The sequence below is a fragment of the Gorilla gorilla genome, chromosome 1 (assembly GCF_029281585.2).
Source record: "Gorilla gorilla gorilla isolate KB3781 chromosome 1, NHGRI_mGorGor1-v2.1_pri, whole genome shotgun sequence".
Classification (NCBI taxonomy): domain Eukaryota; kingdom Metazoa; phylum Chordata; class Mammalia; order Primates; family Hominidae; genus Gorilla; species Gorilla gorilla.
Window position 1 is genome coordinate 139369415 of NC_073224.2, and position 13844 is coordinate 139383258.

General features: G+C 44.9%; 1 protein-coding gene across 1 annotated transcript; it reads right to left on the reverse strand.

Moving 5' to 3' along the window:
* Nucleotides 1-1327: 1327 nt before the first annotated feature.
* Nucleotides 1328-6109, reverse strand: GPR88 (G protein-coupled receptor 88). Its single transcript, XM_031016623.3, has 2 exons — nt 5746-6109; nt 1328-5353 (listed from the first exon to the last, which is right to left on the reverse strand). Exon 2 carries the CDS (start codon nt 5278-5280, stop codon nt 4126-4128), a length of 1155 nt encoding a protein of 384 aa, XP_030872483.2. The 5' UTR covers nt 5281-5353; nt 5746-6109; the 3' UTR covers nt 1328-4125.
* Nucleotides 6110-13844: the final 7735 nt, after the last annotated feature.

Sequence of the window (13844 nt, forward strand, 5' to 3'; positions counted from 1 at the left end):
TGCTCTGGAGTCAAAGACTTGAATCCCAGCCCCTCCATTTAATCATTCTGTGACCGTGGGAATGTTAGTTACTTTTCTTTCTTTACTTTTCTCCTTTTTTCTTTATATTTTTTTTTTAGTTTAGTTTCACTTTTTTTAACTTGTCTTTATGAAAAATTTCAAAGATACAGCACAAAAGTAGAGAAAACTGTGCAATGCATCCCCATGTACCCATCACTCCCCTTCCACAATCATCAATATCCAACCTCTTGTTTTATATAAATCCACCCTACACCCTCCTCACCATCCTCCTCACCTATTGCATTAGGCAGGATATGATTAAGTATCTGGGCACTCTGTGTGTGGCACCTGTTTAAAAAGTCCCTGAAGATGGGAGGGGCTAGGAAAGGATGCCTCGAGAGGGCCTATGTGCAAGCTGTGTTGGAAGCAGTATTGCCCTTAGAGAATGTGGGAACCCAGACTGGGTCTCAGGCCTTAAAAGCTCTGCTTCTGCCCTTTGCTGGCTACCCTTCCCAAAGGGAAAGAAGTCCCAATGAAATGTGCCCACTCAGAGCCTGTGCCTCCCACAACAGGAGCTGGTGCTTGGAACCCAGGAATTCCACGCCCAAATGGCTCGAGGCCACTCCCAGGGGATGCTCTGGCCCCTGCTTGTGTTCCACCATTAGGTCCCAGTAGTGGGCAAGGTGGCTAGTGAGGGAATGGTTGTAGGCAGAACTGGGAATTGTGGGCTGAGTCATACACCTATGTATGAGGACCCTTGAGATGTTAAAATGGAGGGGGGAAGAAAGGGTCCTCCCACCTTGTTCCTGAAGACTGAGAGCTCCATCTGGAGCTCCACTCTTGCCCAGCAACCCAAAAACTTTAAGGACAGGCCTCAAAAGTAAGGGATATCTACAATTTTTCTCAGTGTTCTTGAATTTAACTTATGCTACTGATGTCTTTTGTCAAGTCAGCTCCTAGGACTACTAAAGAGCCAGATGAGCATTGTCTGAATGCTGGGAGACAGAAGAAAGGTCACACATGAGACAGTGAAGTTGACCAATGTGGTTATTATCAGAAAAACAAGCTTGCACTGCCCATGAGTTTAAAGCAAGCTGACATTCCATTGGTAAGCAGGTCTTTTCAAGGACTTTCTCTATGTGAGGATTAAAATAAGCCCCTTCTCCCTTCCTCAGCCCCACTCTATCCTCCAACTGGGTCCTCCTGAAAAAAAAAAATACCCCCATTGTAGAAATCTTTCTCCCTAATTCTGAGACACAGGAAAACTTGTCTGATCTTGGAACCCTCCCTGTCTTGTTTAAAACAAAGATCACCCGTGGATGCTTTTGTGAAAAACAATTCTTGTTTATTCACATACTACAATTTGGAAGAAGGGAAGTGCTAGGGGTAATACCTATTACATCCTAGAATTTAGCTATTTAAAATGCAAGGGGAAGAAAGGCAGGTGCTATATGTCTTAACAGGCATATATCTAAAGGGAGAAAAAAGTAGAAAAGGCAAAATAGGGAAGCCCACGACAGCAATTAGGATTTGTTTTATTCCTGAGTGGATAATACGTGGTTTCATTTAAATAAAAACATGATCTCTGTTAATCTGTAAATCCAACAACTCCAACACTCACAGCTAGTGCCCTGGTAAGCCATTTTTAGACGCATCATTACTACCTTGAAATTAAAAGTGAATCAGTCCTGTGGAGTTAATTACCAGTAAATTAAGCTAAAGTAGGTCTCCCATTGGCATGGAGCCAGTATAAGATGATTCTCAGTGCTAGCCAGAAACATTGCAAGATACCAAGATACCACTTGGAAAGCTGACTTCATATGCGTGGCAGATGTTTATAGGAATAGCGGGGGGAAGTCATTCACAGCCATTTACAGTGAGAAACAGAGATAAAGTTCTAATTAACAGAAGACCTTTTTGACAAAGAGACTTAGAAAAGCATCCCCCCTCCAGCCCCACCCCAAAAGGAAAATTCTCAGCTCTCTGTTATTGTAACCTATTCCCCAACACTTACAGAAAGGAAATTTTACCTATTTCTGTCTGATGCTGGTATGTGGGCCTTATTTAATTATATAAAGTAGAAATAATTGTACAAACTAAAATTAGATAAAGCCAGCAAGAAGAAGTTACTTTCATCACTAGTGCTTTGGAATACCATATCCTCTGTTACAACGTTCTCAAGGAGGTATGCAAGCAAACCAGAGACAGAAGAAAAAAAACTCAGAATAGTTGTCTGAACTTTAATATTTGAATCAAGGAAAATGTGAACAGATGAAACTGTTAGTAAGAGAGAAATGGTGCATGCACAAAAGGGATAGATTAATAAAATGACAGCTGATTGTTGGTGATGAACATATTTGTTTTCCTTAACATGTCCCAACTTCCATAATTATTCAAATGTACAACAAGTGGTCCTAATGTCCTGGCTGAAATTGCCCAGGCGTGCAACAAAGCAAGCTGGTTTTGTTCCTGAATTATGCAGTTAACTGAGGCTGTTTGGGCCCAGATTTGATGTGGTAAGTAGTCAGAATGCTGACATATGATTATTAAAAATTATTAAAATTACTTTCTTCCCATTTTAATTTAATAAGGTGATTTCACACAATTTTGCATTTCAAATATTTCTAAGTAAATTTAGTAAACCAAAGATGAATATGACAAATCTCAAATAATATGTTTTAGAACACTTTCCCATTTGAACTGTTCACTATATATGACTGAGTTTATTATACCTCCTTCAATACATACAATATTAATGTTAAATGTCATGTAATATATATGAACTACATAAAAACAGTGTTGCTTTCTAACGTGTGGCTTGTTTAAACCCTAAAAGAGCACAGCTGGCTTTGCTGAGCCAAACCATATTATTGATCCATCTTGACTGTGATTCCACTTGTGAGATAAAGTCCCAACTGGGAGCTTTCTCATAAATTGGGTCAAGACAGGAAGAACTCTAGGTAGCCAGAGGTGTCTCTGTGTCTCTTTTCAAATAATTGAAGGCCATTTCTTCTGGTGTCTGGAAGAAGTAAAATATCCTTGTCTAACGGGTATTGCTTTAGTATACCACATGCCCAATAAGTTCTAGCATCTAGGAGCATGCAATAGCAGCTAATATTAGCTATGCAGTCATGGTATTATTAGTGTTTAATTATATCATGTGCATTGAGATATTTTAAATGTTAAAGAGAAAACAGAAGGACTTATTCTTCTTAGCAACCATTATAGTACAGAATGTTCAAAGCTGCAATCACATTCATAAGGCAAATAAATTGGTTACAAAATGAGGGTAGCAACAAGTGTGCATGCTATAGAAAATGTGAAACGGTACCTAAAATAGATAATCACCTTATTTGTTTTCAAAATTCCAGTGCTGGCTCTGACCATCAATTATCAAACTGGAAAATTTTCACTTTAACACTCAACGCCAATTTTCAGTCTTAAGAGTGCAAAAAAAAGGAGCATAAAATAATTTTTTTTTCTCACTGGCTAAGATTCTACCTCATTTGAGAAAGACTTTATTAAAAACCCTTTTAAGAATAAAGGGCTTGAGGTCTTAATGGCAACTCATACTGGTGGGCACACCTAGGGCTTCACTGCCCCAGGGTAATATACAAAAACTAAATGGTAAGAGAAGCATCATCAAAGACAGGTTACTTTCTAAAATACTTTCTACATATTGTTTTCCTTCTTCAATGTTATTTCCTTTGGTTCATGCACACTCAAGGCGCTTCATATATAAGACGATGAAAGTGGAAAGGGTTATACATTATGAAAGCTCTTTTTCAAAAACAAACTGTGTCGAAATAAATTAACCGGTTATTTTAAAACGCCAGTTTGCAAGTTCTTCAAGTCTCTGGTGTTTTGACTTTAGGATTTCTCTAAAACACAGAAACAAAGGGTAAAAATCAGGTGGCCGTCCAAAATGACTTCGGGCGCCCCACTTAGAGAGACGCCTTGGTTCAGGTAGCCCGCTGGGGTCTAAGGCCCCATTTTCCCCCGATTTATCGGGCTTCGCGGCGGAAGTCTTCGTTCAGGCAGGGGATGCCTTAGGAGGGAAGGAGGCGACGGTGACCAAGGACGTCGGAAGCCGGGGATCTCCGCTTCCCTCGGGCCCCGGCTAGGTTACCAGTGCTGGCCCGCGGCGCGGGTGCCCAGTTGCGCCTGGGACACTGCGGGCACGGCTGTGGCGGCAACAGCAGCGGCCGCCGCGTCGCCGACGCCCGGCAGGACTGAGCGCACGGAGCGGCGGAACTCCTCGTTCCTCCACGTGTAGAGCAGCGGATTGAGCGCGGACAGGGCGCAGCACAGGAGCCAGCTGGCCGCCTGCACTCCCCAGGGCACCGGCAGCGAGAAGCCGCTGGCCAGGCTCACCCACACCAGTGGCTGCGTGGCGAGCAGGAAGACGCAGCAGAGCAGCAGCACCGACAGGCCGCTGAGACGCCGCTGTGCCCGCCGCGGGTGCAGCGCGGGCGGCAGGGGCTGGGCCTGCGCCGGGTGCGCGGCGCCACCGGGGCCCGGCGCGTGCTGGGCGCCCGGGAAGGCTGCGGCGGCGGCGGCGCAGCCGGGCAACTGGTGCAGCAGGTGGAAGTTGAGCACGCTGACCCGCTTGACGCTGACACGCACGCGGCGCACGATGCCCAGGTAGCAGTGCAGCAGCAGAGCTGTCTGCGCCAGCAGCGCCGCGGCGGCCAGCAGCGCCGGGTAGTGGACTCGCGGTGGCGTGGCGCCGGGCCGCGGTGCCCAGGGCGGGAGCAGCAGCACGAGGCCCAGGGCGAGCGCCCAGGACAGCGCCAGCATGCCCGCCGTGTGGCGCCTCTGGTACAGCGCCTGGTAGGTGGCGGGCGCCCGGGTGATGAGCAGGTAGCGGTTCAGGGCCACGAGGCAGTGGGAGAGGAGGGACACCGTGAGTCCGAGGCCCAGCAGCCCACCCCGTAGCAGGCGGTAGCTGCCCCCAGCGCCGTCCCAGTCTGCGGGGGGCTCCGCAGAGCCGGTGGGCAGGAGCCCGAGCACCGCCTCCTGCGGCATCCAGAGGGCGCAGACGCTGAGGTCGGCGGCGCAGCCGTTCACGATGAAGGCGTTGCTGGTGGTCTGCAGCTTTCGGAAGGACGACACGAGATAGATGACCATGCCGTTGGCCAGCGTGCCCCCGATGGCCAGGCCCGAATACAGGAGTGACACCGGGATGCGCCGGCCCGCCCACGACTCCTCTTCCTCGCAGAGCAGCAGCAGCGAGCCACCGGTGGTGGAGGAGGTGGATGTGGAGGAGGAGTTGGTCATTCTGGCCAACTCTTCACACCTCCCTCGCTAGCGTCGGCTTCTGGCAGCGCGGTCCATCCTGACACTGTCCTGCCTGCCAGAAGGGCAAAGACATCCCTTCAGCCCTCTGCCACCGACACAAAAGGCTGAAGCAGAATAATGGGCTGGGGGAGGGGGAGAAAGGGAGCTCGAGGAGGACGGGGGTGGCAGATGACAGGTGCCTGCCTCGGAAATGTCTCCAGAGCCACGGGAAAGGCCACTTTGCATTGGATTCAGCAGGTATCGGGGAAGCCCTAGGACAGAGCAATACCTAAAACAGTCTCCTCTTCTCCCCCAACACACACACACACACACACACACACACAGAGAGAGAGAGAGAGAGAGAGAGAGAGAGAGAGAAATGTTGCCAGCTGGAGGACCTAGTTCCAGGAGAAAGCAGAGATATCCCAGCTGGGGAAAATCCCATGGGAAAGAGGTGAAGGTTACCTTGCGTTTAGGCTGGTCCTTAGCCGGTGTCTCAGGGGGAGGGATGCCAGGAAATACCTCCTCAGCAACTGCATCAGTGGCCCAGAAATCAACAGGAGAAACTCAGCTGGGATCAGTGCCAGGAGCAAGTGCCCGCTTCTCCCAAGCAGCATCCATACACATGGTCCTGGGCAGGAACTAGCAGCTGCAGGGAGACTTCTCAGCTGGTATCAGGGCTGGAGAAAGTAAAGTGGCGGGCTGCAAGCCCAGGCGGGTGGGCAGGCAGGCAGCAGCAGCAAGAATGCTTGGCTGCAAAAGCAGAAGCTGAGCTCAAGAGGAGAGCACCCTGTGCTCAGAAGCAGGAGTGGTGGCTGATGTGGTGAACCCACTCGAAGCTCTCTCCTGCTTAGTTATACATCACCCAGGGAAAAGACAGCCTTTCCACGCTTGGCATGAATTATTCAATAGCTTCCAACTTGTAAAAGGAAGAAAAATATCTTGCTCAGAAAGTCCTGTCGTTAACAAGTTTCTCTGTCTTTTCTCTCTCCCAATCACCTTATTTTTCATCCTGTTTCATTTTTCTTTCCGTCCTTTTTTTCCCTCCCTTCAATATTAGAATAAAATTTAATATACCCTAGAGCATTTCATCTCAGTCTGATGCATTTTGTGGGCGAGATTTTTCTGTGAGATAAATATATTCCCAGTACCCAGGACTGATCTCTTTATTCCCACATTTTTTAACGAGAATTACTTTATGCAGTACTTGAAATTCGTTTTTCTTTGGTAAAGTGGAACATAGACAATTATCCACAGAAAATCTCCATTCCTCAATTTAAATCGTACTTTCAGTGTTTTCTCATCAACAAACTCCTTTCCAGAGTTTGTTTTGTGTTTTAGTAATGAAATGGTTAGAGGGTAAAAATGAAATGGGCAAAAGATTTAAAGCAGATGTCAGTGGTACATCTAGACAATGGAATATTATTCAATGCTGAAAAGAAATGAGCTGTCCAGCCATGAAAAGACATGAAGGAACCTTAAGTGTGTATCACTAAGTGACAGAAGCCAACTGGAAAGGACTACATACTGTATGCTACCAACTATGACATTCTTGAGAAGGCAAAACTATGGAGACAGTTAAAAAGACCAGTGGTTGCCCGAGTTAGGGGGAAAGGAGGAATGAATAGATGATCACGGAAGATTCTTAGGACAGTGGAACTACTCTATATGATACCATAATAGTGGATCTGTGTACTTATAAATTTGCCCAAAGTGGCAGAATGTGAAACACCAGTGTAAGCCATGGACTTTGGGGAATGATGTGTCAACATACATTCAATTGTAGCAGACGAACCACTCTGGTGGGGGATTTTGATAATGGGAGAGGCTATGTATGCGAGGGGCAGGGAGTACATGGGAAATCTCTGTATCTTTCACTCAAATTTGCCATGAATCTAAAATTGCTGTAAAAAAATAAAGTCAATTTTTAAAAAATGTGTGTCAGGGGAAAGCAAGAAACCTGAATAATCCACAGTGTGAACAAAGATGACTTTTCACTTCAGAACTTTTTGTCTTGTCTGTCTTAGAGATTTGCAGTCTGATGTTGGCATCTTCTTTGGTGCAAGTGTTCATTTATCCATTCCATGTGGGAATTTTTTCAGAAAAGGAGCTCTCTCAATTATTCACTGGAAAAGTCATGTATTTGAAAATGTAACTCAATATAGGAATATGGTAACATGGCATAATAGAAAAAAATGTTAGGGGGGGTTGCAGCACACCCAGATACTAAGCCGAGCATCCATCATGTAGCCCTGCGATGGATTATTTTCATCTTGTCAAATAAGTTCACAGTCAGTTACTTCAAAGGCCCTTTCTGTTAAAACTTTCTGTGAATCCCTATTCATGAATTTAGCATTTCTTCTCTCTAATGATGACACATGGCGTATACCTCTTCTATCTAACATGCATTGCAGTTGTAGTTCTGGGTCATATGTCCCTAAGAGCAATGTTTCAGGAGAGAGGTCAAAACACAGCTTCTCTGCTTTTCTTTTTCTATTTCAAAATCAATATGGTTAGTTGATGACTTCAAGAACTCTGATGAGGATTAAGGATAAGCATGACTTGATAGATTTGGTCCAGCTAAGCTGTATCTGAATGAAATTGGTTGGGGCAGGGGCCGGAGGGGGAAGTGAAAGAAAAGAACCAGTGACTTGCTATTCAGAGGGTTGAAGGTTTCGATATCAAGTTTACTGATGTAAATGAGATGAGTATTTGTCATCATCTTTTTGCCTATTGCCATTTGTCTTTATTGAGGTTTTGAGTGCATTAAGCACAGCAAGCCTGCATTTCTCCTTTCTAGTTATGACACATGGCGTATACCTCTTCTCTCTAACACGCATTGTAGTTCTGGCCCATATGTCCAGGAGTCTTTTCCACTCTGTCCCTAAGAGCAATGTTTCAGGAGAAAGGAGACTCTCCTAATCATTCATAGTTAAAACTTGCCATTGAAGTAAAGTTTTTTCTCTCACAGTAACATAGTCCTAAAGGACTCTCTGATAGAATGTGGTGGGAGGGTATTCAAATTCTGGATCCTTGGTCCCAGCTGCCACTTTGTGTTGCCTTTGAGATGAGCAGCATTCCTGCTGAGGGACTCCAGTGCCTGGCAGTCACACACACTTCCTCCAAGACCATGCCTCCTTTAGCGCTGGCCTGACAGGGGCCAAATTTTTGTTTGTTTCTGGATTTGGTTTTCCTTTTGTTTTAAGTTAATGAACTTACATAATATAGGGTGGGAATTTTTTCTATCTTATTTCCAGCACCAGCCCAGTGCCTGGGACATAGTAGAAACTTAATCAATACTTATTGAATTAATAAGTGAATGGCAGTGTAAATGATTTCATTTATGTTTTCTCCACGGTGAAACAGTAATTCACTTTTATGAGCATCTCTTTCCTCCCACCTTCAGCAGGAACTTGCCCCATCAGTCATCTGCTTTCTGCTGTCTCTTGTCAGTCTCTCTGCTCTCCACTGCTTGCTCCCCTTCAGACTTACAAAAATGCTGATTTCACCACAACCTCATAAAACTCCCCTGGAACTTCACCTCCTTCTCATGGTGCCTACACACAGCTCACTTCCCCTTCCTGATGGAAGTGCTCATTTTCTCCTTCTACTTCTGATTTTACCATTGAATACCCACCCACACGGCCCTTAGCTCTCCCTGCTCCACAGAAACAGCTTTGGCCAAGGTTAACAGTAGCCTCTCAGTAGCAAATTGTGACTCCTAAATCCTTGCCCTCTACTTTGACTCTGTGAAGAACAGCCTCCTCCTCAGTGCCGTTTCCCTCCAGGTTTCCCTTTGCTTCTGTTCCTCTGTCTGCTCCCTTCCAGACTCAGTCTCTGGCTCCCCAGTGTCATGGCTCCTTTAAGATAGTGTTCCTGGCTTCTCTTCTTGGTTCTCTTCTCACCCTACTCTCTCTCCCTAATTGATCTCATCTGATTCCTGCCTTCCACTCTCGCCTATGGGTCACCCACAGATTCTTTCCCACCAAGCTTACTTCTTTCCAGAGCTGCAGACGTGTTGGAACTCTCCATTCGGCTGGCTCTCTCCCTCCTCAGCCCACTCATTCTCCTATGGTCACTGATTTGGTTAATAGTCCCCATTGTTACCCTAGTGTTTCTAATAATTCACTATCAAATATGGTGTTTGTTATAGTTTTCTGATATATTGTTTATAAGTTAGAGACATTTCTATCTATTTCTAGTAAGACTTGTATATGAAGTGAATTTTTTTTAGCTGTTGATGTAGTAGGTTACATTTGATATATTTTTAAAAGCTGAATCATCTTTGCATTCCTCTGATAAACCTATTTGGTTACAATATATTATCCTTTTAAAGATAGACTGTAGGATTCTATTTGGTAGTATTTTATTTAAGAGTTTTCCATCATAAGTAAAGCCCACTTGGTTTATTTTTCTTGTGCCATCTTGTCCTTTCTTAGTGTCAAGGTTAAGATAAAATTTCCCCAGGAGTTATTTCACCACTGCTACATCCACATCCACATTCCAGCCCACAGAGATGGAGAAAGATGAAGGGAGGGCAGCCAGCTTCCTTTTTAAGATTTCAGGAGAATCATAAACATCATTATTTTCAATGCCGTCGAGTACATACCATATGTGCCAAGCCATGCTTTGAGTATTTTTTATCTGTTGTTACATTTATTCCTCATGCCAGGGTGACAAGGTACCCAGCCCCCCCATCCCCCCCACCTAAATTTGCAGGGCAGAGCAGGTGTTCAAAAGGAAGTTTGCCTGCCAATGTCTAAATATTTTAAAATCATAAATCCAGCTATCAAACTATTAAATATGTTCTATTCTCCTAACTTAACAAATATACTTTCATGACAACTGGAGAGCCAGACTCAAATTTACAATTCTGACCAGACACAATAGCTCACACCTATAATCCCAGCAATTTGCAAGGCAGAGGTGGGCAGATTGTTTGAGGCCAGAAGTTTGAGGCCAGCCTCAAACTGGGCAACATAGCCAGACCCTCGTCTCTACAAAAATTGAAAGCCATTGTGGTGGTATGCACCTTTAGTCCCAGCTACTTGGGAGGATTGCTTGAACCCAGGTGTTCAAGGCTGCAGTGAGCTATGATTGCACTACTGCACTCCAGCCTGGGCTACAGAACGTGACCCTGTGTCTTAAAAAAAAAAAAATAGAATTCTCATCACACTCATGGGTTGTTCTGTGCTACCTGAATGTGACTTCTTTGGAGAGTGTGCCACCGGTCTGCAATTCACCCCTATCTCTCCCCACCCTCTGCTCTGTCATCACACGCCAGAGAGGCCTCATGTCTAATGTAGAACACTCTAGCCTGCCCATCTGAGTTCTACCCACACCACTGTCCCACAGCCACCCCTTGGCAACATCTCAGACCAAGGGTACCTAGTAGGTATAGTCAGCCATCAGGACAAAGCCAGAAAAGTCCATGCAGACTTTGGAACCTGCTCATGGCTACTGGGCAGGGAATTCTAGGCCCTGCTACTGGATATAGTCTAGAAAGGGAATGAGCTCTAGGTGAACTTGTCCCTCAGGATCTATTTAATAGATGAGAAAACTGAGTCACAACAAGGTTAAATAACATGCCTAAGATCACACAGCTCAGAAGTAGCAGAACTGGGATTCAAATGCGTGCTATTTGGCCCCATATACATCCACTATACAATACTGCCTCCCTTGGTAAAGTTCAATTTCCTGAACATGACTTAGCTGCTATAGATTAAGCTGCTGTAACAAACTGATCCAAAACTACAGTGGTTCAAAAAAATAAATAACAGTTTATTTATCTGCCATGGGGGTAACTGAGCAGTCCATGTAGAAAGCAGATCTACTCTACAAGATAATCTAGAAACCCAGGTGTCTCCTCTGTTGCCACTCCATCATCCCCTAGGGCACTAGTATTCAAAGTGTGGTCCCTGATCAGCAGCAGCGTCACTTGGAAATTTGTTAGAAATGGTCCCCACCCCCTGAATCAGAAATTCTGGAGATGGTATCCAGAGATCGGTGTTTCAACAAGCCCTCCAGGTGACTCTGATGCACACTGAGGTCTCCCCTGTCTACACGGCTGAAGTTATTTCACCACTACTACACCCACATTCCAGCCCACAGGAAAGGAGAAAGGCGAAGGGAGGGCAGCCAGCTTCCTTTTTAAGAATGTGACCTGAAAATTTCAAACATCACTTCTGCACACATCTCCACAGCCAAAACTTTGGTCTCATGGCTGCTCCTTGCTGCAAAAGAACCTAGGAATGGATTGTCCAGCCAAAAGGCCACATGCCCTGCTAAAACTCCAGAGAGCAGCGAAAATGAGACTGGATACTGGGGCAGAGGGATGCAGTTTGCAGGCTTATGACACAAAAGCCAAGTCCATTTTATCATTTGTTTTAAGCACAGTGCCTAGAGCCTACCAGCTTTGCAGGACCCCTTTAAAATGACTGCTATCTTGAAAAAAATTACTGGCTCTGAAATACAAAAGGAAAACTTTTAAAAAGGTAATATGTTATTAAATAGTCACCTGCAATTAAAGTCATCATTATGTATAAATTACTTATATGGAATTGGGGTGCATTTTAATATGTTTAATATATTGTATAATGGGGTCTCCAAAAGTATCCAGGTCTGCAGAAGCCTTGAAACAGCCCTGCATACGTTCCCACATGACCTCTCTGCCCCATCGCTCCCTCCTGTCACTCTGCTGCAGCCACTTGCCATCCCTGAGTGTGCCCCAGCCTCTCCTCTTTCCCATCCAAGCATCTTTGTTGACAGCATTGCTCGCCCCTTGGCTGCCTCTCTGCCCCTACACATGTGCTCCCACTTTTGCCCAGCTAGGTCCTACTCATCTTCCACGCCTGAGCTTAGACTTCACCTACAAAGGGAGTCTTTCTTGATCCCAGTGCTATGGTTTGAACATTTGTCCTCTCCAAAACTCATGTTGAAGCTTAATCCCCAATGCAGCAATATTGAGAGGTGCGGCCTTTAAGAGGTGATTGGGTTATGAAGGCTCTGCCCTCGTTAATGAATTAGTCCATTTGTGGATTCATGGATTAATGGGTTAATGGATGAATGAGTTATCATGGGAGGGGGGATTGGTGGCTTTATAAGAAGAGGAAGACAGACCTAAGCTAACATACTCAACCCCTTCACCACGTGATGGCCTGCACCACCTTAGGACTCTGCCGAGCATCCCCACCAGCAGAAGGCCCTTGCCAGATGTAGCCCCTCCTTGACTTTGGACTTAGTCTCCATAACTGTAAGAAATAAATTTCTTTTCTTTATACATTATCCAGTTTTAGGTATTCTGTTGGGAACAACAGAAAACAAACTAAAGTTGGTGACCAGATTGCCTAGCCTGTGTGCCCCCGAAGCCCCTGAGTGTATCACTGCCATGGTCTGACTTCTGCGGCATTGAGTATCCCCTCTCCAAGCGGTAAGCTAGTCAAGGGTAAGGCTCTCTTTTTCATTAGAGTACATGACATGTTGTAAATAATTAATCATGTGCTGACTGAATATGTCCCTTGGGAACCTTTATATGTGGGATCAAGATTTCAACCTCAATTATCTTTCTCAAGAGACACAACTCACATTAGTAGAGTCATGCCGCAGAGCATTGTATTTATTTTTCTAAAATACTTTAAAACCTTCATGTAACCACATCCTCCTGGTTTATGCTACCAGATTATTTTTAAACAGAGTGTTTGTTGAAAACACATCACAGAACCCCACACCTGATCCTGACAGGATCCAGTGTGGACTTTCCTGGTACTGAATTTCATGATCCACCAAAACATGATGTAGCAGCTGTCTCACATACTTTGCGAAACCGAAGGGTATGTAGCAACAGTGAAAAAGTGCTCATTTCCTGTTGCCTTTCTCCCCTCTGTGCTGTTAGCCAAGCCACAGAGCAACCTCACTAAGCACAACACTGAGACTGTCTAAAATCCCATTTCTAACCCCAGCTGTATTTCTTCAGATCTTGGTCTCTCAGATATTACACAACTGAGAATTGTGTTGATATGGGCCTCTTTCAACTCTATGTTTTCCAAAAGAACAACATCTTTATGCTGTTTTATACCCAGATTTGAAAGTAATTCAGCTGCACGTGAGCATTCACCATCACAAGAAACCACAGTGGTAGAGCTTTTTGAAATTATGAATTTATAGAATCATGAAGCTGCAATAACATAGTGTATTTCATCCTGAAATTCTTTGCCTGATATATATGAAACCTTGTAATGATGGTTTTCAGCCTTCTCCTGCCCTACCAGACTTCAGAGGTTCAATAGCTTCACTTCAGCAGCAGCAGCTCACTATGGTAGTGATATCAGGGGACTACAATATACAGCAGTGGTTCTCAAATGGGGGTGATTTTCCCCCAAGCATACATTTAGCAATTTCTAGAGACATTTTTTGTTTTCAAAATTTGGGCGAGGAGTGCTATTGGCATCTAATGGGTAGTAGCCAAAGAAGTTGCTAAGCATCTCACAATGTCCACACAGGACAGCACCCTCACAATAAAGAATTATCCAGGTCAAAATGGCAACAGTGCCAAGACTGAGAAACCC

Excerpts from the sequence above, each read along its gene's own strand:
- GPR88 (XM_031016623.3), bottom strand. The coding sequence starts at position 5,280 with ATGACCAACTCCTCCTCCACATCCACCTCCTCCACCACCGGTGGCTCG.